Source organism: Cetorhinus maximus, chromosome 6, assembly GCF_964194155.1.
Source record: "Cetorhinus maximus chromosome 6, sCetMax3.hap1.1, whole genome shotgun sequence".
Lineage (NCBI taxonomy): Eukaryota > Metazoa > Chordata > Chondrichthyes > Lamniformes > Cetorhinidae > Cetorhinus > Cetorhinus maximus.
The window spans coordinates 142,984,340-143,011,769 of record NC_135884.1 but is presented as its reverse complement, the minus strand read 5'-3'; the positions used below and the strand labels follow the sequence as shown (position 1 = coordinate 143,011,769).

General features: G+C 42.6%; 1 protein-coding gene across 1 annotated transcript in view; it reads left to right on the top strand.

Moving 5' to 3' along the window:
* Positions 1-27,141, top strand: part of LOC144682213 (chromodomain Y-like protein 2) — a 138,748-nt gene extending 111,607 nt beyond the window's left edge. Inside the window, exons 5-7 of the mRNA XM_078544623.1 lie at positions 6,603-6,813; positions 10,520-10,663; positions 24,546-27,141. Of these exons, the coding sequence (XP_078400749.1) occupies positions 6,603-6,813; positions 10,520-10,663; positions 24,546-24,704 (514 nt within the window). The 3' untranslated portion in view covers positions 24,705-27,141. The remainder of the gene's footprint in view (positions 1-6,602; positions 6,814-10,519; positions 10,664-24,545) is intronic.
* Positions 27,142-27,430: the final 289 nt, after the last annotated feature.

Sequence of the window (27,430 nt, the reverse complement as noted above, 5' to 3'; positions counted from 1 at the left end):
GTCACGTCGGGTTCAGGGCTGTAAAATGCAGTGAACCGTTCAAAACTCCATTGGCTTCGGTGGGACCATAAAGTCCTGCAGGCGTGTAATTCCACTCCATGCCTCAACCACTTTCAGCTACAAAGCTGCTCTCTCTGTAAAGCCATTTCTTTCTGACCTCATTCTCGCTATCAGAGTAATGGTCATCAGAATATTTTGAGATACTGTTCCGTCCATACAAGTCCAAATCATCGGTACCAAGAACAAAAGTAGACCCAGTGTTGATCCATTCCCAACCGTTCTTCAATCCATGCAAACCCACTTTCTCTTTTTTTTTTGACTCCAACTTTCTATCCATGCTATTTCATTTCCCTCTGTGCCACACGCCTGATTTTGTTTCTAATGCGTCTCTTTTGAGGCATTTTATGGAAAGCCTCCTGACAATCTGTCTACATTACATCTACTGTATTCCCTTGTAAATTGTAAACTCAGTTCAATTTGCTAAAGACCAACTTGCCTTTAACAAAACCAAAACATTTCGAAAAAGCTTGGCAATTTTAGCTGGAATTATGGATCCTAAGACTTTGACCACAACAGGCGTTAGAATAACTGGCCTGTAGATACCTGTAGGATACTCTCTAGTCTTATCACACAATTTGCATATTTAAGGAAGGTTGAAAAATTGTGGCCTGAGCTTTTGCCAACTTCTTTCAGCAGCTGAGGGCATACATCATCCAGTCTGTACCCATGTTGCGTTGTGTTATTTTATTCTGTACCAATTCCTTTTCTATAGTTATTTCTATCATCATATAATCTTTAGCATCCTTACATTCCTGCTTCATCAAACACTTGTAAAAAAATACTGGAGCAAATCATTGATATACCAACCTTTTTTTTATATTCATTAGTGGGATGTGGGCGTTGCTGGCTAGGCCAGCATTTATTGCCTATCCCCAGTTGCCCTTGTTCAGGGGGCATTTAAGAGTCAACCACCTTGCTGTGGGTCTGGAGTCACATGTAGGCCAGACCAGGGTAAGGACAGCAGATTTCCTTCCCTCAAGGACATCAGTGACCCAGATGGGTGTTTTTACGACAATTGACAATGATTTAATGGTCATTATCAGACTTTTAATTCCATATTTTTATTGAATTCAGATTTCACCTGGGTCCCCAGAGCATTACCTTGGACCTCTGGAATATTAGGCCAGTGACATTACCACTTCGCCACCCCTCCCTATGTCTGGATGACATATGCCCTCAGCTGCTGAAAGGAGTTGGCAAATGCTGAGGCCACAATTTTTCAACCTTCCTTAACTCTGCAAATTGTGTGATAGGACTAGAGAGTATCCTACAGATATCTACAGGTCAGTTATTCTAACACCTGTTGTGGTCAGAGCCATGGGATCCATAATTCCAGATAAAATTGGCAGGGTTTTTTTGGAAATGTTTTGGTTTTGTTAAAGACAGGTTGACCTTCAGCAAATTGAACTGAGGTAACAATTTACAGGGGAATTCAGTAGATGTAATATAGGCAGATTGTCAGGGGGCTTTCCATAAAGTGCCTCATAGGAGACTCATTAGAAATAAAATCAGGCGTGTGGCACAGAAGGCAATATTGTAACATGGATAGAAAGTTGGAGTCAAAAAAGAGAGAAAATGTGTTTGCATGGATTGAACAATGGTCAGTAATGGATCAACACTGGGTCTACTTTTGTTCTCAGTACAAATGATTTGGACTTGTATATTTATGTATATATATAATATAATATATAAACGTGCTAATACTACTGGGTCTGAGAATCACTGTGGGATGGTGAGTGATGTCCAGAGACATGGGCCAGGATTTTCCTGGCGGGAGGTAGGACCCGCTCGCCGATGCGTAAGATGACGCGTGGTGATGTCGGGCAGAACTCATGCCGTCAGCCCGCCCCATTTCAATTTTCAGGTCGGCGGGGGCTCAGCAAAATCAGCTGTGCGCCCGCCAACCTGTCAGTGGCCAATGGAGGCCATTGACAGAGTCATTAAAGTAATTAATGGACCTGCCCGTCCAACCTTAAATGAGGTTTCATGTAGGTTTTTAAAAATTTAATGAAAGTGTTTTTAAAAGTTATGGGCATGTCCCAGCTCATGTGACAGTGTCGCATGAAGTGACATGTCAGGGAATATTTTTTTTCTATTTTTAATATTTTTTTAACGTACAGCCAATCTCCCTGAGGCAGCACTTGGCCTCGGGGAGTTGAGTGAGATCTTTCACGCGCATGCGCGAAAGAGCTCACACTTGGCTCAGGGATTTCCCCCCCGCCCCCCCCCTGCCCGCACAGGGAGTGCAACCGTGCGGACGTCACGCTGGGCGGGCCTTAATTGGCCCACCCACGTAAAACGGCGGCACACCCCGATTGGGGGCACGATCGGAGGCGCGCCTCTGCACGCCCGCTCTTCAACTCCCCCCCACCCCCCCTCCAATGGGGGGAAAATTCTGCCCATGAGATTTATTTTTATTTTCTGCAATTGCTCTGTGTGATCTCATATACAAGTACATGAACTAACTGAACTCTGAGAAAACTTTTCTGCCAATCCAGTTTGTCAAGTGATGTACAAGTGAGAACCAGCTGAATGTAGCAAGCGCAGCTGGGAAGTGAAAAAAGAAGTAAGAGAATCAAAGAGAGAGCATGAGAAGAGCCTGCCAGCTGACACAAAAAGGAAATCCAAAAGTCTTCTATAGGCAGATAAATAGTGAAATGGTGGTAAAAGGAGGAGTGAGACTGATTAGGCATGCATGGAGGCAGAGCGTATGTACTACGCTGGTGAAGTACTACATTACCAGGGAAGAAGATGCTGCGCGCTCACAGTAAAAGAGAAGGTAGTTGAGATACTAGGTGCCTGGATTTTACGCTTCCCCACCATGGGTTTGAAGGGTCGGGGGTGGGGGCTGCTCCTTAAATTCAGCGGGTGGCCTACCCGCTCACCCCTGACCCCCACCACAGTTATACCAGCGGTGGGGATGGCGCAGATGGCCTGCCTGCTGCTGGGCCAATTGAGGCCCTTAAGTGGACAATTAATTCCCACTTAAAGACCTCATCCTGTTGCTTCTCAGACTTAACCGGTGGTGGGAGAGGCTCAAATCATATGGCAAGCCCCAACACTGCGAGGGCTAGTGACAGGCAGGAGGGGGGGGTCCCTCTTTAACAGGCCCTCTGGGTAGGGCCCACAGCAAAGCTTTATCCTTCCCCTCCCCCCCTCTCCCATCCTGAGTTGCCCTTCACCCATGGCCCCTCAAACCCCAGGTCCCCACCCTGCCAGCTTGGCACTTGCTGACACCCTCACAGGTTTACCCAATCCAGGACCACACGCCTCTGTCTTGAAGTGCTGGAAAGTTGCCAGCCTTCGATTGACCGGCACCTCTCTGAGGTGGGACTTCCTGTTCCTGAGACACAGAAATCCCAAATGGTAGCAGGGTAGCCGGTGTTCTCCTTGGCGGACTCTCCCTGCTCCCCGACATTTTTGGCCAGGGGTTAGGGTGACAGGCAGCCCGGTGCCTCATACAATTCAGCCCAATGAGTCACTAGGGCTCAGATGCATCCGAGGAGTCTGAGGGAAGTAAGGATGGAAATTGCCACAATCTTCCAGACCTCCTTGGAAACAGGGGTGGTGCCAGAGGACTGGAGAATTGCGAAAATTACACCCTTGTTCAAAGAAGGACATAAGGATAAATCCAGGAACTACAGTCCAGTCACTTTAACCTTAATGATGGGAAAGCTTTTAGAAACTATAATCTGGGATAAAATTAACAGTCATTTGAAGAGGTGTGGATTACTTCAGAAAGGCCAGTGTGGATTTGTTACAAGGCAAATTGTGTTTAAGTAACTTGGCTGAGTTTTTTGAGGTAACAGAGACAGTTGATTAAGGTGCGGTTGGTGTGGTGCAGATGGACTTCCCCAATGCCTTTGATAAAATGCCATGTAACAGGCTTGTCAGCAAAGTTAAAGCCTATGGAGTAAAAGGGACAGTGGCAGCATGAACATCAGGTTGGCTGAGTGACAGGAAATAGAGAGTAGCCGTGAACAGTTGCTTTTCAGACTTGGAAGTATTGTGAGGAGGATAGTGATAGACTTCGAGAGGACACAGACAGGCTGATGGAATGGGCAGACAATCGGCAGATGAAACTGAATACAGAAAAGAGGGAGATAGTGGCACAATGGTAATGTCGCTGGACTAGTAATCTTGTAGTCCCAGGCTAATGCTCTCGGGGTGTGGGTTCAAATCCTACCACAGCAGCTGGTGGAATTTAAATTCAAATTAATAAAATCTGAAATTGAAAGCTTTTCTCAGTAATGGTGACCATGAAACTATCATTGACTGTTGTAAAAACCCTTCTGGTTCACTAATGCCCTTTAGGGAGGGGTATTACTTACCTGGTCTGCCCTGTATGTGACTCAAGACCCACAGCAATGTGGTTGATGCTTAACTGTCCTCTGAAGTGGCTAAGCAAGCCACTCAGTTCAAGAGCAATTAGGGATGGGCAATTGGACACCCACATCCCATGAAAGAATAAAGAGCAAATGTGAAATGATACATTTTGGTAGGAAGAAGGTGGAATTGCAGTATAAAATAAAGGGCACAATTCTAAAGGGGATGCAGGAGCAGAGTGACCTGGGGATATAGGTGCCCAAATCGTTGAAGATGGCAGGGCATGTTCAGAAAGTAGCTACGAAGGTATTCAGGATTCATGGACTTTATAGTGGCAGAGAATACAAAGGCAAGGAAGCTATGGTAACCTTTATAATTCTGGGCACCACAATCTAGGAATGATCTGAATGCATTGAAGAGGGTGCAGAAAAGATGCATGAGAATGGTTTCAAGGATGAGGGACTTACAGTTATGTAGATAGGTTGGAGAAGTTGGGGCTGTTCTTAGAGAAGAGGGTGAAGAGGAGATTCGATAGGGGCATTCAAAATCATGAGGGGTCTAGAGAGGGTAGATAGGGAGGAACTGTTCCAATTGGTGGAAGGGCCGAGAATCAGGGCACCAATTTAAGATAACTGGCAAAATAACCCAAGGCAACATGAGGGAAAAAAATGTTCATGCAGTGAGTGGTTAGGATCTGGAATGTACTGCCTGACAGTGTGGTGGAGGCAGATTCAATTGTGCCTTTCAAAAGGAAATTCGATAATTATCTGAATAGTGAAAATCGCAGGATCATGGGGGAAAAAGCCGGGAAGTAGGACTAGCTGAGTTGCTCTTGCAGAGAGCTGGCTTGGACACAACGGGCCAAATGGCCTCCTTCCGTGCTGTAACCATTCTGTGACTGAGATGGCTTGAAGTTTAAAATTACTTTCCTTTCGTTTAATTCCTAAGTCGTAGTGAGTATGTGGTGACTGCAGCGTAGCAACAGGAACTGATCGCAGTGACTGACTGGAGGCAGTTGACACGTACGATGTCGGAAATTGGACTCTAGCTCCTAAACTAATCAGGAGTAATGCCCCAGATTGTCAGGAGTGATCTGTTACAGTAAAGTCCCACCTTTCCCATCTTGCTTGTTTGCGTATTTGCTTACCCACGCTGAAGCCTTTGTACACCAGATCACCCACTGCACGAGCAATTGTTCGCTTGTGTGCGTTTTATTTCCCCTCTCTCATTAAAAACAGCTTAAATGAAATGTGTTCCATGTTATTCATTCTATTCTGGACAGATGTGGCCGCAGTCAGTGTTTGATACAGATGACACGGCAGCCATGACGGAGCAGAGACCTCAGCACATTTTACCGGGGTGGGGAGGGTGAGGATGGTGTCCAAGTCTCTGGAAGCCAATTCCTTCCATTAGTCCTAGCTGTGGACATTTAATTCTCTTTTTGTTTTAAGCACCTTTCCGCCAGGGATGAGAAACGGTGCCTGGAATGGTTGCAGCCCAATATGCTGCGTTCTATTGCCGGGACCAAGTAAGAGATATCTCAGGTCCCCAGTGACGGATGTAACTCTCTAGTCATTAAAAAGCAACACGAGGGATCGTGAATCTGCCCCTTAGTGCACAGTGGAGTTGTGTATTTGCTTCACTAACTGCTGTTTTCAGCTGGTGTTCCTTCCACTTGCACCGATTGGCCCAATTGCCTTTTCCGAGACCTGAATTCTCTGCGTCATGTAAAACATGGAATAGTTGCAGCGGATTAGCCTGGAAATGTCCAGATCTCTTGGTCCAGGGCTGCAATAAGGCTCTGTGCAATTTTGAAATGTTCGCCAATTTGTTTGTGGTTTTGTGTAAAAACCTTGAATGCCAGTTTTGAGGTGATTCATGTTTTTCTTAAATGAGGATGGCCTCTTTAAAATTCTCAATACATGTCTTGGATGGTAAAAGAGCAGATGAGTCTGTAGTTGGATTCTTTTGTCATAACATTAGTCTGTCCCATACCACAGTTTGCTGTAGAGTAACTGCACAAACCAATGCTGCCCTCGCATTCCTGGAATCTATGTCATTGACTCCCATTGTAAAGCATGTTCGTCGTTCGCGAGTTTGCTGTTTGCGCAGTTTCGCGGGAACGTAACCCCCACCTCCCCCTGCCACCCCCCCTCCCCGAATGGTGGGATTTCATTGTATTGACGACTAATGAATATTTTTTTTTCTTCTTTCAGGGACTTTGTGAACGCCTTCATTCAGTTTAAGAAACCCATTGTCGTAGCAGTCAATGGACCAGCTCTGGGACTGGGAGCCTCCATACTCCCGCTCTGTGACATTGTATGGGCTAGTGAAAAAGCATGGTTCCAGACTCCATATGCGACTATACGTCTAACGCCAGCTGGATGTTCATCATACACCTTTCCACAGATAATGGGAGTCGCTCTAGTGAGTTCTTGGTTTAAGGAGATAACCTCTCCTGTCAATTGTAAAAATACCTGTATCTATGTACTGTTCCCTGTTTTATCTTTTTCCAAAGGCTCCACACTTGAAGCGTCAACACCTCCTTTCTCTCCACGAACACTGCTGTTTACCTGCCATGCATTTCCAACATTTTCTAGTTTTCTTTTATCGAATCAAAATGATTGTGTTGCCCTATTCCATGTTTTACATGATGCAGAGAATTCAGGTCTCGGAAAAGGCAATTGGGCCAATCGGTGCAAGTGGAAGGAACACCAGCTGGAAGCAGCAGTCAGTGAAGCAAATACGCAACTCCACTGTGTACTAAGGGGCAGATTCACGATCCCTCGTGTTGCTTTTTAATGACTAGAGAGTTACATCCGTCACTGGGGACCTGAGATATCTCTTACTTGGTCCTGGCAATAGAACGCAGCATATTTTATTTAGTGCATGAAGTTCTTAAGTCCACAACAAGGGTTGGCAACCTTTTCACCAAGAGAACCTTTTTTTAAAAAAAAGTTGGCGATAATGAAGAGCTATTTTCACAAGCTGAAAATTCGGCATTTTTAAACCAAATATTGGGCAAATTGCCAAGAGTCTCTGGTAGAATGAATAATTTGCATTGATAAATAAAATACTTGTACTGAATTAAATTCTAAATAACTAAATATATATTTAAATAAATTGTAATAAATATATTATAATAAATTATGTATTTAAACGGTTGAATTTATGTATCTACAAACAAAAAGCTAAATTAAAATCAACCTAACTCTGAATTCTCATTTACGTTTTTTGGCCTTTTTTTTACCATAATTTTGTCAGTAAAGTCATCTTTAAAACAAACTTTAACTTAAGATGCATGAAATTAAGACTATATTTTCACCTGTTGATTAAAAAATGGATTCTGTTATCACATTCAGAACAATTTAACATATCAGTTATATTAGAAACAATAATAGTCGTGACCATTAAATCTTCTTTGAACCAAAGGCATTATCCATAACCACGGTGTAGCTATACAACTCAAAAAGGTTTATTTCAAGCATGATGATGTTTCTGGTTAAAATAGTTGTTTGAAACCGTATAGTGCAGCATGATGATTAATCTTTATAAGCTCCCATAAGAAAATCTTGACTCTTTCGTTTCTTGACTTAGTTGGTTTTTTTTTTTGGCTTTTTTCATGGTAATGGGGTCCAACTGGAAAAGTTTGGAAGCTGCAAATGAGATGTGCGAGAGCTTCATGTGGCTTTGGAGCCAAAGGTTGCAGACTCCTGGTCTAGACTGTTGCAAACCTGCAAGTCCTGAGTGCTTCCACAAGTGGACTGTCTCTTTACTGGAAAGAGTATGCAGTGCGTAGTGGAGAAGCTCTACCCGTGCAGACTTCTCAGTAGTTTAGTATGAAAATATTCCATATATATCAAACACTCAACTGACCAAAAAAAAGAAACAATGGTCTAATACAAGTGTCACGTTTCAAGATGTTTTGACCATTTCTCCACTGAAAGGTTTTAGGGAAAAACTAGTCACCTTTAAGTGTTGCGTTTTAAAATGTACTGAATTCGCACAAGTTATAGATAAATAAGATGATAATAGACAAATGTCATTATTGGTTTATTATGGACAGTGAATAATGAGCAATTTCTTGTCATCAAAAACTATCTCACATTCATTGTTGGAAAACCTTTGATCCCTTTCCCATTCGGAATAGAGGGAAAATAAAGTGGAAATCGAGATAAAAGCGGGCAGTTGGGTTTTTTTAATAACAGAAAGCCCTGAGATAGTCAGGCACTGAGAAAGGCTGCCGAAAAAATCATTGGTGGTCAGGAATTATCCTGTTTAAGTTGAACAAGGCAATTCACTGTTGTGAGGAAGCAAAGGGTACTTGTCATTTTGCATTATCAGGTAAAGAGGAATCGTTATTGATCGAAATAAATGAATTCAGTCAGAACTGCTTATTTGTATCTTGGTGACTCATCCTGCCCTCGCAGAGACTGAAAAAACAAAAGATACAAATATCTAGTTCAGATCACTAGGAGATAATATTGTTGCATGGCTGGGTTATACCGTTGTATTGTCAGATATTGAACACACTACAGGCACACCTCAAAATATAGGGCACAGAGACATTTTATAGGAACCATAGCTACAACTGAATAGCTACGGCAAGACCCTAAATTTGTTAAAAACGGTTGTGTACAGAGTGCTATTAGCAGCTGAAGTTGTACACCGCAAGGAAGTGCTTCCATAAAGTTTGTATTCGTTGCCTCAAATCTTTAGGCCGTGTTACTTAAGTAGCTTTACAGCTACAGACGTTTCCTGTTGTGTTAGACTGGAAAATTGAAGGAGAAATCTAATTTACAATCTGCATGTCTCAAGATAAAAGAAAGAATGACTTGCATTTATATAGCACCTTTCGCAACCTCAGAATATACCAAAGTGCTTGTAGAGCTAATGGAGTACTTTCGAAGTGTGGTGGCTGCTGCAGTGTGGGGAAACACAGGGACCAGTTTGCACATAGCAAGCTCCCACAATGACCAGATAGGGATATTGTTTGAGGTATAAATATTGGCCAAGACTCCAGGGATAACTCGTTGTTCTTCTTCAAAATAAATAGTGTCATGGGAACTTTTATGTCCACCTGGGGGACAGATGTTGCTTTGATTTGAGGTCTGATGCAAAAGGCTTAACTTCCTGACAATGCAGCACTCCTTCAGCCTAAATTTTATGTTCAGGTCCACAGAGTGGGGCTTGGACCTACAGCCTTCTGAAGTCATTGACAAGGGTACTACCAACGGAGCCACAGTTGACACTTATAGCACCAGTCTTGTGCATATTAATACCCAGCTAATAACACAGAGCTAATTAGCCCAAGTGTATAATGAGGCAGGGGCAAGTACCAGTAGAATGCAAAATCTGTCGGCCGGAACAGTGTCCTGACTGGCTGCAACTTGCCCCTCTGCCTGTTTTCCTTCTCCTCCAGACCCCTCCAATCTCCATACTGATAGTGTAGCACTTTTACTGGTACAGGGCTTCTCCAGTGCTGTAGAAACTTTACAAGGAGAAGCTAGGTACATGAAGCGTCCCAGTGGCTCCACAGGTTTATCTGGTGAGTAGCTGAGCCATGCAGACCAGAAAGGTCCAGGGTCCTATTCTGTTGCCTGTACTGAGGTAATCAGTCTCAGATGGGACTGCAGGAGGAGCGTTAAGATTCACTTCAGACCCTTGGCATTGGGAGGGAAAAATTCACATTGGTGTTATCCAGCTGTGATGCCTCTGTGCCACTGTAAAACAACAGGAAGACATGTGCCAAGCATGCATGTGTTATGGCCATTTGAATCAAGTATTGGCCTCCAAGAAACCATATTGCAGCAGGTGGCCAATGCCTTCAGGATTGAAGGGAAGGAAATACTAGGTTTGGGTAAAGGATTACACCCAAAATATTTCAAATTGGGATTGAGCAGTTGTGGATTTCTTTCTACTCCTGTTTTTGGATTGCGAATATTCGAGGTATTTTTTTAACCCAAGACTCGCTGACTAACCAGCGCATTTATTATAGCACAGTTTAAGACTACTTAGCATTTGCTGTGTCTTACTGAAGTTGGTGCATTTCATGAAAACACTGAAGGCGTTTTTTTCTAACTAGGGAATACTGTGGAAAAACAATTAATGAGAATGTTTTTTCATCTTCCAGGCAAACGAAATGCTGTTTTGCGGGAGAAAATTAACGGCACAAGAAGCATGCAGTAGGGGACTTGTATCTCAGGTCTTCTGGCCAACAACATTTAGTCAAGAAGTTATGTTGCGAGTGAAGGAAATGGCGTCGTGCAGCGCAATGGCAAGTTTACTGATCACTTACAACTAGTTTTATAGCTTAAGATGTTTGCGAGCGGGGTGCATTTGAGTAAATTTCATTTTACAAACCCAAGATGATTCTTGTTCACAGATTCAAGGACGCAGATCTCATAATATGAATGTAATTTTTTTTTTTAAAAAGCTAACTGTAAGTAACAGGATCTCATTGATATGCCAAACAAGAGCTGAAGGTTTTTTTTCAATTCGTCCATGGGATGTGGGCGTCACTGGCTGGGCGAACATTTATTGCCGATTCCCTGGAGAAGGTGGTGGTGAGCTGCCTTCTTGAACTGCTACAGTCCATGTGGTGTAGGTACACCCACACTGCAGTTAAGAAGAGAGTTGCAGGATTTTGACCCAGCGACAGTGAAGGAACGGTGATATATTTCCAAGTCAGGATGGTGAGTGACTTGGAGGGGAACTTCCAGGTGGTGGTGTTACCATGTGTCTGCTGCCCTTGTCCTTCTAGATGGTAGTGGGTTTGGAAGGTGCTGTCTAAGGAGCCTCAGTGAGTTCCTGCAGTGCATCTTGTAGGTGGTACACACTGCTGCTACTGTTTGTCAGCGGTGGAGGGAGCGAATGTTTGTGGAAGGGGTGCCAATCAAGCTGGCTGCTTTGTCCTGGATGGTGTCAAGCTTCATGAGTGTTGTGGGAGCTGCACTCATCCAGGCAAGTAGGAAGTATTCCATCACACTCCTGACATGTGCCTTGTGGACAGGCTTTGGGGAGCCAGGTGGTGAGTTACTCGTAGCAGGATTCCTAGCCTCTGACCTGCTCTTGTAGCCACAGTATTTATATGACTAGTCCAGTTCAGTTTCCGGTCAATGGTAACCCCCAGGATGTTGATAGTGGGGGATCCAGCAATGTCAAGAGGTGGTGGTTAGGGTCCCCTGAACCTGAAGCTGTCAGCGTGTTAGTGAATTCTAATTTTCCCCTGTGTTCAAAGCGGCTCTTGGCCAAAGAAGGTAATATTTATTAAGGGCCTTTTACTGTTGTTATGTGGACAAACACAGCAACCAGTTAGCCCACAGAAAGATCCAATAAAACAGCACTGAGGCAAATGAAGTTGTCTGGTTAAGGTGGTATCAATCGGGGAATAAATGTCAGCTAAGCCACTTAGGCCGAGATTTTCTGATCCTTCCCATGACGGGACTCGTCGCTGGTGGGACGGAAAATTTGGTGGACCGGCAAAAAGTCCATTGACGTTCGGCGGAAAATTTTGGCGGGACCGGAAAATCCCAGCTTTAGAGTAACTCCTACTCAAGCATGATTCATACCATGGGATCCCTTGAGTTCACCCGAAGAGGCAGGCTGGACTTCTCAGCATTTCGTATGAAAGGTGGCACCTTCAATAGCGCAGCACTCCCTCAGTTGGGCATTGAAATGTCAGACTAAATGGTGTGTTTAAATGTGACTTGAACCCATAGCCTTCTGACTCACTGGTGAGAGCGCTGCCACTGAACCAGGATGGTACTTATGCTGTTGAATTTCCTCCCCACCCTCTCCCCTCCTTTACTGACTCACCCTCCAAGCTCCCACAGCTCATTAAACAGGCCACTTTTCCTTCGTCATTCCGATCCTGTGTGTTGGATTCAGTTCAACCATTAGGTAGTACTAGAGCCAAGTCAACTCTTGTCATCATTTAAAATCTGTACAGCAGGGAATCACTGAATAGCGATGAGGAGTTGTGAAAAAGACTTAAACAAAGAAAGGCCCTCATTAATATAGCGTTTTTGCACGACCACTGAACTCGTCGTTACAGTGGATGAAATACTTTATTCAAATGTAGTCACTGTTGTAATGTAGGAAATGTGGCAGCAGCCAGTTTGCACACAGCAAACTCCCACAAACAGCAATGTGAGAACGATCAGATAATCTGTTTTTCTGATGATAATTGAGGGAGAAGTACTGCCCTGGAATCCCTCCTCGAAATAGTGCCATCCACCCCAGCAGGCACACGGGGCATCGGTTTAACGTCTCATCCGAAAGAAGCAGCGGCGACCTCCCAGACCTGCACTAGAGTCTCGGCCGTGATTTTTGTGCTCAGCTCCTGGAGTGGGACTTGAGCCTGGAACCTTTGTGTCTCGGAGGTGAGGTGAGAACACTAACCACGGAGCCACGGCTAGTAGAAGAGGCCATCCGGTTACTCTGGAAGTAACAGTTGGGTCACACCACGCTAAAGATTTAATGGTCTGAAGATTTTTTAATTCAAGGGAGATGCCTGGAAATTCGAAGTCTCACAGACGTAAGGTTCTGTGGGCGAAAGGTGTGAGCTCGCTGCTTTTTACCTGCCCTCTCCCGAGAAAAGCATTAGAAAAATCTCCCCATGTTTGGAAACAGTACGCAGGTCTCGGAAGGACTGAGGGCATTGAGAATTCATACAGCATTGAGAATGTTGAAGTGAAAGGAAATGTTTCGAAAGGTGCAGGATGTTGAGCTTCTCGGATGCAGAGTTAGCAGCAGAGGAGACATGGGGGTCGCTTTTGAAGTTTACTAAGATAAAAAGCCAAGAAGGTCAATAGCTGAGAAAGGTCAATAGTCGGTCCAGTAAAGGTAAGAAGTATGAGCTGCTGGGTAGCTTTACAAGAGATGATAAGAAACGTTTTTAAACAATTTAAATAAACAGAATTTTTGTTCCCCCCAACCCCCCCGCCCCAAACATAGTTTGAGATGAAAATGTAGCAGTTCGGCCACTGCTTCTGCAAGATGAAAGTATTGTGAATGGAGGGAGTGCAACCTGAATGCTGAGTGGAATCACCGTCAAGTGAGTGGATACGTTTTGAGGATGAATGGGGAAGATCCTGGATATGAATGGGAAGGAGAATATCGTTAAGGGGGCCAAAAGTTAGATAATGTTCCATCAACTAAATTCCAGATTAAAGAACCAGAGGGGCAACTAGATAGCCATTTACCAACACTGTGGAAGGCAAACGTGCAGTGATAACATGTCTCGAAGCACATGGTGCTGAGCTCTGTGTCAAGGGCTTTCAAGCTATTCGAGGCAATGACAGGCAATTCACCAAACTCATTCAAGAGAAGGACGTAACACAGACATCGAGATCACCAGGAAATGCCATAATGCAAAGTGGACGAGCAATCAAGAGTTGGAAAAGAATTTAAGATTCTGGGTAATTTGTAAGTCAGCAGCAGTTTATTTAATGTTAGAAATACCAGTGTGCAGGAAATAAAGTGGCAGTGTGAAAAAAAAATCTAAGAATTGAGAGAACTGCATAGATCAGGAGTGGTTTCAGAGGCACACACTCGAAGGACTGCCCGGACCAGAGCTGAGGTTGGAGTCCAGAGCAGTGGAGAATGAAAGACCTAACAGGGATGAATCTTGATGTTGATCTGCCTGACTCCCCAAAGCTTGTTCACCAGCTACAAGGCACAAGTCAGGAGTGTGATGGAACACTCTCCACTCGCGTGGATGAGTGCAGCTCCCACCACACTCAAGAAGCTCCACATGATTCGGATCAAAGCCAGCCACTTCACTGGTGCCCCATCCAACACTTTAAACATTCACTCCCTTCGCTACCGCCATAGCACCGTATTGTGTATCATCTGCACTGCAGCAACTTCTTCAACAGCATCTTCCAAGCTTCCACATCTTGCAGAAAGGTTAGTCTGAATTATGAAAGCTTTCATGCAGCTAATATAAGATAAGGGGGTGATGGTTGCATAATGGTAATGTCACTGGACTGGTAATCCAGAGGCCCAGACTATTGCTCTGGGGACTTGGGTTCATTGTAGCTGGTGGAATTTAATTTAAATTCAGTTAATTAAATACAAACATGGAGCAGGAGTAGGCCACTTGACACCTTAAGCCTGCTCCGCCATTCAATAAGGTCATGGCTGATCTGATCGTAACCTCCTGCTTACCCCCGATAACCTTTCACCCCCTTGTTAATCAAGAATCTATCTAGCTCTGCCTTAAAAATATTCAAAGACTCTGCTTCCATCGCCTTTTGAGGAAGAGAGTTCCAAAGACTCACGACCCTCTGAGAGAAAAAATTTCTCCTCATCTCTGTCTTAAATGAGCGACTCCTTATTTTTAAACAGTGACCCCTAGATCCAGATCCTCCCACAAGCGGAAACATCCTCTCCACATCCACCCTGTCAAGACCCCTCAGGATCTTAAAGGTTTCAATCAAGTCACCTCTTACTCTTCTGAACTCCAGTGGATACAAGCCTAACCTGTTCAACCTTTCCTCATAAGACAACCCGCCCATTCCTGGTATTAGTCTAGTAAACCTTCTCTGAATTGCTTCTAACGCATTTACATTTTTCCTCAAATAAGGAGACCAGTACTGTACAGCGTACTCCAGATGTGGTCTCACCAGTATCCTGTACAACTGAAGCATAACCTCCCTACTTTTGTACTCAATTCCCCTCACAATAAACAATAACATTCTATTAGCTTTCCTAATTACTCATTGTACCTGCATACTAGCCTTTTGTGATTCATGCACTAGGACACACAGATCCCCCTGAACCTCAGAGCTCTGCAATCTCTCACCATTTAGATTATATGCTTTTTTATTCTTCCTGCCAAAATGGACAATTTCACACTTTCCCACATTATGTCCCATTTGCCAGATCTTTGCCTACTCACTTGACCTGTCTATGTCACTTTGTAGCCTCCTACATCCTCTTAGAAACATAGAAAATAGGAGCAGGGATAGGTATTCGGCCCTTCGAGCCTGCTCTGCCATTCAACATGGTCATGGCTGATCCTCTATCTCAACGCCTTACTCCTGCGCTCTCCCCATACCCCTTGATGCCTTCAGAGTCCAGAAATCCATCTATTTCCTTCTTAATTATATTCAGTGTCTTGATCTCCACAGCCTTCTGTAGTAGAGAATTCCATAGGTTCGCTACCCTCTGAGTTAAGAAGTTTCTCCTCATCTCCAGTCCTAAACTGTCTACCCTGTTTCCTGAGACTGCGACCCCTTGTTCTAGATCCCCCCAGCCAGAGGAAATATCATCCCTGCATCCAGTCTGTCTGTAGCAACACGCCCTGGGAAGCTTCCTAGTCAAACAAAACGAACTTTATTTACGCGAGAGCTTCCGTGGCTGCTTGTATCCAGCCAGCCCGTCATACATCCATTTTCTTTTCCTAGGAAACCCCTCCCTAGAATTTATTCCCCCGTGCCAGCCACACATTGGTTGAAGAAATCACATGACCTCTACTCAGTTGAACTGACCTGAAAGTGACAGTCATCACACTGTCCATCCCTCTCAGAATTGTATACGGTTCAATGAGATCCCCTCTCATTCTTCTAAACTCCAGTGAATCCAGGCCTAGTCGGCCCAATCTCTCCTCATACGACAATCCTGCCATCCCAGGAATCAGTCTGGTAAACCTTTGCTGCACTCCCTCTACAACAAGTATATCCTTTCTTAAGTAAGAAGACCAAAACTGCACACAATACTCCAGGTGTGGTCTCACCAAGGCCCTGTACAGCTGCAGTAAGACATCCTTGCTCCTGTACTCAAGTCCTCTCGCAATGAAGACCAACATACCATTTGCCTTCTTAACTGCTTGCTGCACCTTCATGCTTGCTTTCAGTGATTGGTGTACAAGGACACCCAGGTCCCTTTGTACATCAACATTTCCCAATCTATCACCATTTAAATAATACTCTGCCATTCTGTTTTTCCTACCGAAGTGGATAACTTCACACTTATCCACATTTTACTTCATCTGCCATGTATTTGTCCACTCGCTCAACCTGTCTAAATCGCCTTGAAGCCTCTTAACACCCTCCTCATCACTCACATTCCCATCAAGTTTTGTGTCATCAGCAAACTTGGAAATATTACATTTGATTCACCCAAATCATTGATATATATTGTGAATAGGTGGGGCCCAAGCACTGATCCCTGTGGTACTCCACTAGTCACCGCCTGCCACTCCGAAAAAGACCCATCTATTCCTACTGCCTGTTTCCTGTCTGCTAACCAATTCTCAATCCATACCAGTATATTACCCTCAATCCCATGTGCTAACTCTTATGTGGGACCTTATCAAAAGCTTTCTGAAAATCCAAATACACCACATCCACTGATTCTCCCTTATCCAACCTGCTAGTTAGGTCCTCAAAAAACTCCAGTAGGTTTGTCAAACATGATTTCCCTTTCATAAATCCATGTTGACTTTGTCTAATCCCGTTGATATTTCTAAGTGTCCTGTTATCACATGCTTTATAATAGACGCTAGCATGTTCCCTACTACTGATGTTAGGCTAACCAGTCTGTAATTCACTGTTTTCTCCCTCCCTTTTTAAATAGTGAGGTTACATTTGTCACCCTCCAATCTTCCGGGACTTTCTACTTTTCTACCTATCTTTGTGTCGTCAGCAAATTTAGCCACCATCCCTTCCGTCCCTTCATCCGAGTCATTTATATAAATTGTAACAATTGAGGCCCCAGCACTGATCCCTCTGGCCACTCATTACATCCCACTAACCAGAAAACGAACCATTTATGCCTACCCTTTGTTCCCTGTTAGCTAGCCAATCTTCTATCCATGCCAATATGTTAGCCCCTACACTGTGAGCTTTTATTTTCCACAATAACTTTTGATGTGGCACTTTATCAAATGCCTTCTGTGCATCCCCTTTATCCACAGCACATGTGACTCCTTCAAAGAACTCCAATTAATTGGATAAACATGATTTCCCTTTCACAAAACCTCTGCCTGATTGCCCTAAACTTTTCTAAGTGCCCTGACATAACATCTTTAATAATAGCTTCTAACGTTTTCCCAATGACAGATGTGAGGCTAACTGACCCGTAGTTTCCTGCTTCCTGTCTGTCTCTCTTTTTGAATAAATGAGTTACATTTGCTATTTCCCAACCTAATGGAACCTTCCTCGAATCTGGGGAATTTTAGAAAATTAAAACCAACGCATCAACTGTTTCACTAGCCACTTCTTTCAAGACCCTAGGATGAAGACCCGGGCACCTGTCAGCCCGCAGCTCCCAACAGTTTGCTCAATGCCACTTCTCTGATGATTGTAATTTTCCTGAGTTCCTCCCATTTCTTGGGGAAGAATATTACGCTCGGCATGTGGGCGCGGCGCAGACACGCCCGAGCGTAAAATGACGTCAGGCGAGCGTCCCGACGTCATCGCGCAGTCTCGCGATATTTCGTTCGGAGTGCGCCCGCCGACAATTGAAAGGCCTGTTAAGGCCATTAAGAGGCTAACTAAAGTCAAATTTACGCTGCCCGTCTAACCTAACGGTTGGCGGCCAGGCAAAAAGGCCAAGCGGCCTTTACATTTTTTAGGAAACCTCATCCACGGGCGGAATGAGGTTTCCTAAAGCAAATAAATATCAAATAAAAAATCTGTTTTTGAATTAAAACATGCCCCAGCTCATGTGACAGAGGGGACATGTTTTATGACAATTTTATTTCCTTTTTTTTTTAAACAGCGCTTCACCTCCCTGAGGCACAGAGCTGCCTCAGGGTGATTGAAGTGCTCTTTTATGCTCAGGCACGAAGATCACACTAGGCCCACCCTCCTCCCGCACAGACAGCGCTCAGCGCTGCCGCTCGCATTCCACGCTGGGTAGGCCTTAATTGGTTCACCAGCGTGAAATCATGGTGTAGAGCTGATCACGGGCTGCTTCCCGACTGCCCCCGCTGAGCACCCCCGCAAAGGGCAAAATCCTGTTCCTGATTTACAGCCTTTTCTGGGATGTTACCCATATCCACTATAGTGAAAACCGATGCAAAATACCTGTTCAATTCATCTGCCATCTCCTTACTTTCCATTATTATTCCCCCAAGCTCACTTTCTGTAGGACCAACACTCACTTTGTTAACTCTTTTCTTATTTAAATATCTATAGAAACTCTTACTATCTTTTTTATATTTCCAGTTAGCTTTCTCTCGTACTCTAATTTTTCCCTCGTTATTAATCCTTTTGTCATTCTTTGCTGTTCTTCATATTCTGTCCAATCTTCTGACCTGCCACCCATCTTTGCGCAATTATATGCTTTTTCTTTAATTTTGATACTGTCCGTTGGGATTATCTGGGATTATAAAGATGGTTGGGGATCGTGAAACTACCATCACTTGTCGTAAAAACCTACCTTGTCCTTCAGGGAAATCTGGCATCTTTACCTGGTCTGGCCTACTTTTGAATCCAGATCCACAGCCAAGTGGTTGACTCTTAACTGCCCTCTTAAATAGCCTAGCAATCCACTCAGTTCAAGGGCAGTTAGGGATGGGCAATAAATGCTGGCCTGGCCTTGCCAATTTTTAATGATTCGCCCCTTCTCCCGAAGGTGTTGCAACTTGTTGGGAGGAATCACATCAGCTCCACATCCACATCCCATGAAAGAATAATTTTTTTTTTCAAGCTGCTTCTTTTGGGACAGATACAAGTATCAAGAGAGTAAAATCAGCAAAGCATTCTCAAAAGCTGTACCAGTTGGCTGGCTTATAGTGGACATGCGTAGTTACAACTGGCTGGTTTACAGTGGGCTGGTTCAGTTACAGGGCAGCACATTGAAGAAAAGGCACCCGGCCACAAGGAAACCAACACGATATAAGAGTTAGGATTAGAGGTGAGTTGAAAGTCTTGTAGATTAGCTGCGTTACCTGGCCAACCAGAGTAGAGATAGGCCACAATCATGAAGGTCAAGGCTGGAACAGAGATTAGATTACCTTAATAAGACAGGCTGGATACACTTTGACATTTACAATGTGAATTAGCCAATTCCCTCCCTTTACGTTACAACCTTGTAACTACCTCTGAAGTATCCTTTTTACTTTGAATTCAATTTATCGATTGATGCACGGTGAAGGGCATTCAGCGCAAAAATCAACTGAAATCAATGTGTATTTGAAAAAGCAGGATTGTAATAAAAGATTACAACATACATGAACATGATAATACATCTGCAATTTAACTTAATAAAGCTGACATCCACTGTTGCAATGAGCCATGAATTATTTGTCACATTGCCTGTTTGAAATGTGACAAAAATGATGACACCTCACGAAATAAGTTTGATGTAAATAGAACCGACCACAATCACTAGCCTTGCAGGAACACATCAGTCAAAAATGGATAGTCTTTAACTCAAAACTTCTGAAAATTTCCCAAACAACTTCTGACCGAATTGTGGTTTATGCTAGACTGTAATGAACTTTTATAAATCTCTTGCAAGGCGATGCTTTACTTCTAGATTTTCATGCCTTGTTTCGAATTATGATTATCAAATTCTAAAACCCATTCACTTGAATTTCAGATGAGCGCTGAAGGTTGCTGGGATGTAAAAACTAATTCACTCCAAGCTTCTCTTGCCCTACATTCTATTGCCCCAGATTCTGTAGAGATAAAAAGCAGACTGGCTTTGTACTTCCTGCAGTCCCAGTCATGTATCCAGGGTAATTTATCTCCACATACGTTATGTATATACACAATTTAGGATATACTTTCACATGGTTGTCATGTGCACACGCTCATATAGCAGACATTTGTAAACGTGAATTTGTTTGTTCCTCACATGTCTTGGGACAATTGCAGCCTCTAGCCAAGGAAAATCACTTTGATTGTGCTCGTCTTAAAGTTGGCTGTTTTCCCTGAAGTTGCATGGTGTTCCACCAATCCCATATACTGCATCACTGAGACAATATAATGGCTACACAGGCACTTTTGGAAGTCAGTTAATAGGCACACACTCAATATTTAAGAACTGGAAAGAGTGAGAAAGTAGATGTGACACTTATGAAGGACAAAGTACTTTCAGAGGCCAGGGAAGAAGGCAACGAAGGGCAAGACATCTAATCACCTTACTCATTTGTTCTTGTCACTCAGGAGTAATCTGCATCAATGCCCAAAACAATATCTTTAAGTAGGCTGATTTGATGTTGTGGGCTTACATGAAGGACTGGATCACTGAAAGGAGTAAAGGTTTGCAGATTGCCTCCTTACTGAGAGCATATTTCTCTGACAGCGGCTCTTGAAATGATTGCACAGCATCAGTTTTCATATTCTGTAAGCCTGCCTGTTCATAACCACCAATAGTTGTATATTGGGCAGTACAGTGCTCGGTGATGGGAGTATTTATTGCGCTATTGTAAAATTGTATGAAAGTGTGTGCAGATCCATCTACACCTTTAGTCTTTTTGGTGTAATGTGCAAGAATATAGAAAAGAGATGTCAATGAAATGATATCTTCATTGAGCCCCCAATCTATTCAGCGCTGGAAAGATTTTCAGGATTGTAATCTCTTGAGAAATATCAAAATGTGATATATTTTAGACAAGAACATCTGATAATATTTACAAGCAGTGGAATCTGTGCAACAGGATCAAAAATGATGGATCCACTTTGTGATTGGAGCCCTTTGATCACGAAATATTTTTCTCAAGAACATGAGCAAGAATATACGTTCCTAGGAATTCTAGGATGCAAGGCCATGTCTCCGGAGGAACATATTCAAGTGTCTGGAGAAAATCATTTGTTTTCCTCCCAATATTCTCCTCTATCCATGGACACTGATCAGATTCTAAACCCTGACATCCCAGGGGGGCACTTCTTGTATTTTTCATCTATGAATGTGTTGGAAAGCTGCATGCCCTTTAGGGAATGAAATCTGCCATCCTTATCTGGCCTGGCCTACATGTGACTGCAGAGCCACGTCAATGCAGTTGACTCTTAACTGCCCTCTGAAAGGCTTAGTAAGCCACTTAGTTCAAGGGCAATGAGCAACAAATGCTGGCCTTGACATCGATGGCCACATCCCATAAAAAAAAATTTAAATGAACATTTGCTTACTTTTTCCATCCAATTTTTAATGATCTGCCTCTTCTCCCGGAGGCACTGCAACTTGTTGGGAGGGATCACATCAGCTGCACATCAGCTCCAGGTATCTCAAGCAAGAGGCCATTCTTTATGTGGGCACCTATGATGTGAGTGTTGGCACAATGGAGAGTGGCAGAGTTAACCCTGATCTTGTACCTGCCTTGAAAACCCCTCACAATAGACCACTAGATAGTGATCAGGGCCAGGAGCCTGAGCCAGTCTCTGACCTTCCTAACAGCAGGAGCCCTGGGACAAATTGTACTCTTCCCTAACTATACCTTGGACAAGATCATCTATCTCAGCACAGAATGGTAATCAAATATGGGGCCTTCTGGTTAATATTATATTCTGACTTTTTATAATTACCAACTAAGGTATCAGGAGAATTTGAAGTAGATGTGAAAAAACCTTTAATGGAGAAGAACTTGAAGCTCCAGTGAAGTAACAACAACAACAACAACATGCATTTATACAGACGGAAAACATCCCAAGACACTTGACAGGAATGTTGCTGAACGAAGCTTGAGGCACATAAGGAGATACTAGGACAGGTAACAGGAAGCTTTGTCAAAGACGTAGGCTTCAAGCAGCGTCTTGAAAGAGGAGGGAGAAGTTTAGGGAGAGAATTCCAGAGCATCAGGCTAAGGCCACTGATGGCACAGCCACCAATGGGAGAGTGATTAAAATCAGGGATGTGTAAGAGGCCAACATTGGAGGAGCGCAGAAATTTCAGAGGATTGTAAGGTGGGAGGAGATTACAGAAACAGAGTAAGGCACTGGAGGAATTTGAAAATAAGGACTAGAATGTTAAACTTGAGGAATTGCCAGAGTAGCAACCACAGGGTGGTTGTTGAGCTTATTAACCATCTGTATTAAGTATAAATAAGATGATATGACTGTTGGAACACAGCAAGTTATGGTTCTAAAGAAATTTCATGGAACAAGGATCCTCTCTTAAAATCCCCTGCATGTTAAGAGTGTGCTTAATAAAAGTTCTAACCTAACAGACTTCCATTTATCATTGGTTACTGCTCCCTTTTGAAGGGATCGTTCACAAGGTGGCTTTCAGGTTTTGCTGGAGTTTCTTGAAATGTTCTAGGATTTTCTCCAATCTTGCTCCCCTCCTAAGCCAGCGCCCCCTCCAATCTTCCTGAGGAACTTTTCCTCAAGGGAGCATTGGAGGCTTTCTCTAGAGGTACTTAGCCATGGGACCAACAGAACACAATGTCCGTTTCTTCCCCTCCCTTTTGTTTTTTCCAATAATTTATATAGATTTTTCTTTTCCCACCTATTTCCATTATTTTTAAATGTATTCCACCCATGGTTTATTTCACCCCACCCCCACTAGAGCTACCTTGCTTGTCCTGCTCTCCAATCTTTAATTAGCACATTCTTTTGTGCTTTTGTCTGTGACATCTTTTGGTTATCTCCTCCTTTCACTGCTTGCTTGTCCCAACTTCTGCCCCCCCCCCCCCCATTAAACCAGCTTATATTTCACCCTTCCTATTTCTACTTAGTTCTGTTGAAGGGTCATGAGGACTCGAAACGTCAACTTTGCTCTTCTCCGCCGATGCTGCCAGACCTGCTGAGTTTTTCCAGGTATTTCTATTTTTGTTTTGAACACAATGTCCTGTTCACCCTCTGGTTTCAGGAATATCTCATCAGGGCATGTGTGTAGAATCTTTCCAGCTTTTTTCTTACACTTAAGGAGATCCCAGACTCTATCTGTACTTGGGATATCACCAAACAATCCATGATAGCTCGAGGAATAATAGCCAGGTTCACAGCCAAAACTGACACCAGTTGGACATGAGAGATTGGTCTAGAAGGTGGACTTTGTTCATTTGCACTTTTGTCTTGATGTTCCTCCTAACAAGATACTGAATTATCAAGATCAACAAGTCATCCACAGCAGATTGACCTATCTTTGGGGGAAACTGATGACTATATATATTTTAAAGACAATCAAGAGAAGGGTGAATATGTCAAACTTTGCTGCTGAAAGATCGGTGATAGAGTCACAATCTAACTACTTCCACCACTTGCAGATGTGCATGGCCTGTAGATATTCCATATCTCAACAGTGTGATGATGTATGAAGAAAAGTTTGAATAGAAAGGGTTATCAGAATATCATGTTGCTGTGGGAATATTGTTACTGTAGGTGCATGCCTTCTTCCTCTCAACTCCATAAAACGAAGTGTATGTTGATAACTTTAGATAAATTAATGCACAATGTAACATATCAGCTGGTAAATTGGATGGATGCCCTCACCAGGTGGTTGATTCATACCTTGTAATGCTGACTCTGCACTAGTATTGTGACTATCTGGGAGCAGACGAGGCTTTGATCCCAGGACCTACGTAGCTGGAAAGGGATTAGAAGGCAAACAAAATAATATCTTAGATTTATAGTCACATCAAACACCAGAGTTTTTGTGAAAGAGATGCAATTAACATTTTCAAATAATGTTGTTGGGTGTCTCACAGTTTAGCGGTAGCTAATCAGATGGTTCTTCAGCGATCTAATCCTTAACGATCTGATATTGCCTAAATGGGTGCAGCTCTTGTGGTTAGAAATTGGCTGTCTTTATGAGGTTTTGTGTGGTATAGACTGAAGCTTTATTTGAGGAAATGTGTTCCAATTTTGTAAAAGAAAATGTGTTAATCTTGCATGATTAAATTTAGCAGCTGTAGAGCTGAACTATGAGAAGGAATTGGCCCTACCGGTAAGTAATGAGGGTGACCTCCAAATGGAGTCATTTCAACTTTTAGAAATACTAGACTTGTGGAAACAGCCCATGTAGCAGGAACATTCTGCAACCGGGATTAGTTTGCTGGCACAATGCTTTAAGGTCCTAGGTTGTGGATAAACTGCCTGATGAAAATCAGACGATCTGCCATGCCAGTTTTACACCTGGGCAACAAGACGAAAATCTACCTCTTTTGTTATTTATTTCTCAAGGTTGTTTTTTTTTGGCTTTGGTCATTAAGGAAAGGTGCATTTTTTATCTTTGTTTATTCTGTTTTTTCTCACCTTTAGGTACTCGAAGAATCAAAATGTCTGGTGCGTAGCTTCCTCAAAACTGCCCTGGAACAGGTGAATGAAAGGGAATGCCAGATGTTGAAGCAGCTGTGGAGTTCCTCTAAAGGACTAGATTCTTTGTTTAGCTACTTGCAGGAAAAAATCTATGAGGTCTGAAGCCACTGTAAGACTTGAAACTACTGTCCATTATTCCAGTGTCTGCGAAGGGAGTTGATGGACTTAATCACTGATCTTAAGAAGTCTAGTGCTTCAGCAGTTGGGTTTAGCTGCTACTAGCTTGACAAACTGGCCATCAGATGTCTTTGATAACATGATGAGCGCTGACGTGTTCAGTGAAATCTGCCTGAGTGGGTATATATTGGATGCAACATCTCTGCATGCATTTTCAACTATTTTGATGCTCATATTCAAATTATGCCATGTGATTTTGTTTTATCGCTGGTCTTAAAATTCCCAATATTGTCCCATCTCAAACTGACTAGACCTATTTACCCAATTTATGTAGAATGTTGTGCTTGTGAATAACACTTAAAGGAATGATTCATAGATAATCCTTTTGCTCCTGAACCACAACAGAGGTAAGGAAGAGTTATGTCACGGTTGTATGTTTGGACTCATTTTGTTATCAATTTAGTTAGCAGGGATAGGGCCCGGGGTGGGTGGCGATCGGGAAAATTGACAACTCTTTCACCGGGGCTTAAGTAGCTTCAAGAGATAAAAGCCTTTCGTTGATGCAGATTTTCATTACAATTGTTACCTGAGTGCTGAACTATCGGGAGGACATGCAGGAAAACAAAATGTTAAAGTTGTGAGCTTTCATTTCGCAATTTTTTAAATAATTATTTTCCAAAAAATTTCAAACTCTAGACACACAACAGAAGATTTTATGTATTTATTATGTCTTACAACTAAATGAACAATAATGTTTAATGGATCACAACACTTTTCTTGTGGACTTTTGGGATCCTGGGTGAGAATCTTATTGGGAACGTTTATTTCTCCATTTTATTTTTGAGTGGATCCCAACTACCTAAGTCGGCCATTGCAGGAGCTAATTGGGATTGCAGTCTTATGCCATTGCGTATAGCTCCATTTTGAACCATAAAATATACAAGCAGGGTTTGTATACCAAATATATGTGTACAGAAGGAATATTCTGGTGTGAAACGCTCTTTTTCAATGCGAAATACCATGAAAACCTACCTTCTGGTGTTGACTGCTGTCATGTGACCGGTTCACGGTCCAAAGCCAGTTAGTCATATTCCATGTTCTAAAATAGTAGCGAGTTTTTTTTTCATTTCTTATTTATTTAAAGAAAAATGCACTAATCAGACACAGTGTATGTGCTGTTGTTAAGTGACTCAGAGGAGTATGTTACAAAGAAGATATGGGTTTTATGTCACTTAATTGAAAAGGGTTCACTAAATAGTTGTTGGTTTCAATTTAGTTGTGCAAAAATACATGGGTGTTTCTCTGTTAGGAAAACCTATGATTGGGTACTGGCACAAATACAGTATTTACTAACAAAATGGGAAGCCATGTTAAAGGGGGTTGAACACTCTGAAGCGTGTTCATTATAAACTGCTGTGTTTTTTTTTCTAACTATTCACTGGTATCTACACCTTGTAAGTATGGAATAGACTGTATGCTGGTTCGTGGAGACATACATACACTTGATTTTCATCTTTGCTCAAGTTGCTTCTGTTACTATGTGGATGAGTTTGGCATACCATATCACAAAAATATGGTAAATCTGCAAGACAATATATATTTTTTCAAATGATAACTTTCTTTTATACATGATTACTTAAAACCTGGCGGTATGCTTCTTTAGAGAGTCTGTTGTCCCGAAATAGATGTTTTTGAGGGTTTCATTGACTGCCTATGTCACCTCAATGCTTTGTGCCAATATATATCGTTTTTGATGTTTATGAAACACTGCCCCATTCTTATTTTAAAAAAAAAATCTGTGCTGTGTTTGAACCTTAACACACTATTTTTAAAAAAAAAAGGCTGTTCATGTTGTGAACATTTTTTGCCAAGCTGTATTTTCTGTTCAAGTTACAAAGCATTTGATGTGTGAAAATCATTGCGCATCTACCACTGGGAAACCTGAAGTTTAGCTTTTGGATAATCCCTGTCACTTGTGAAGAAAATGGGACACTTCGGACGACAGTGTCCTTCATCAAGAGGACCAGTAATGCAATGGAAACCTGTCGGGGCTCAATTGTGTGTTTGTCAGAAACTTGTGAAATGTATTTATCCCACAGCAGAACACAATGGGGTTTTAAAAGACTTTTTGTAAGTAAATGGGGGCTGTGTTTATTTAAAAATTGTTAGCAATCTGTTTTTGGTGTGGGCACCCTTTTTCTTACTGAAGATATATTATCTACATGTTCTATAAACTACCAGGTAATTCTGATCTGTGTGATGACTAACTTGTGTAAGACAGAAACCTACACAAACTGTCTACTGCTTTTGTAATTAGTGTATGAACACTTTTCTGGGTGCCTTAGAAGTTGTATTTTTCATGTGTGTTAATATATTTATATATTGTGGAAAAGCTGCTCCCAATAAAATGATATGAAATTCATTGGCTGAATGGATTGACTGCTGTTCATCCTGTTGTTGGGGCTCTTATCCTAGGTCATACGGTTGTATTTAACAATGCCCAAACTTCTTCTCCAGTCATTATTTAACATCTCAAATAGACCCATTGAAATGGTTGAATATTTCCAAATTGGATGCCCTGTCAATATAATAAAGGTAAACTTTGGTACAGTTTTGTGCTTCCAGTGGATGTCACAAGCAAACTTTGTAAATATTGGCCGGATATTTTGATCAGCAGCAAACACTCACCACTGACTTCAAAGAAAGCCATC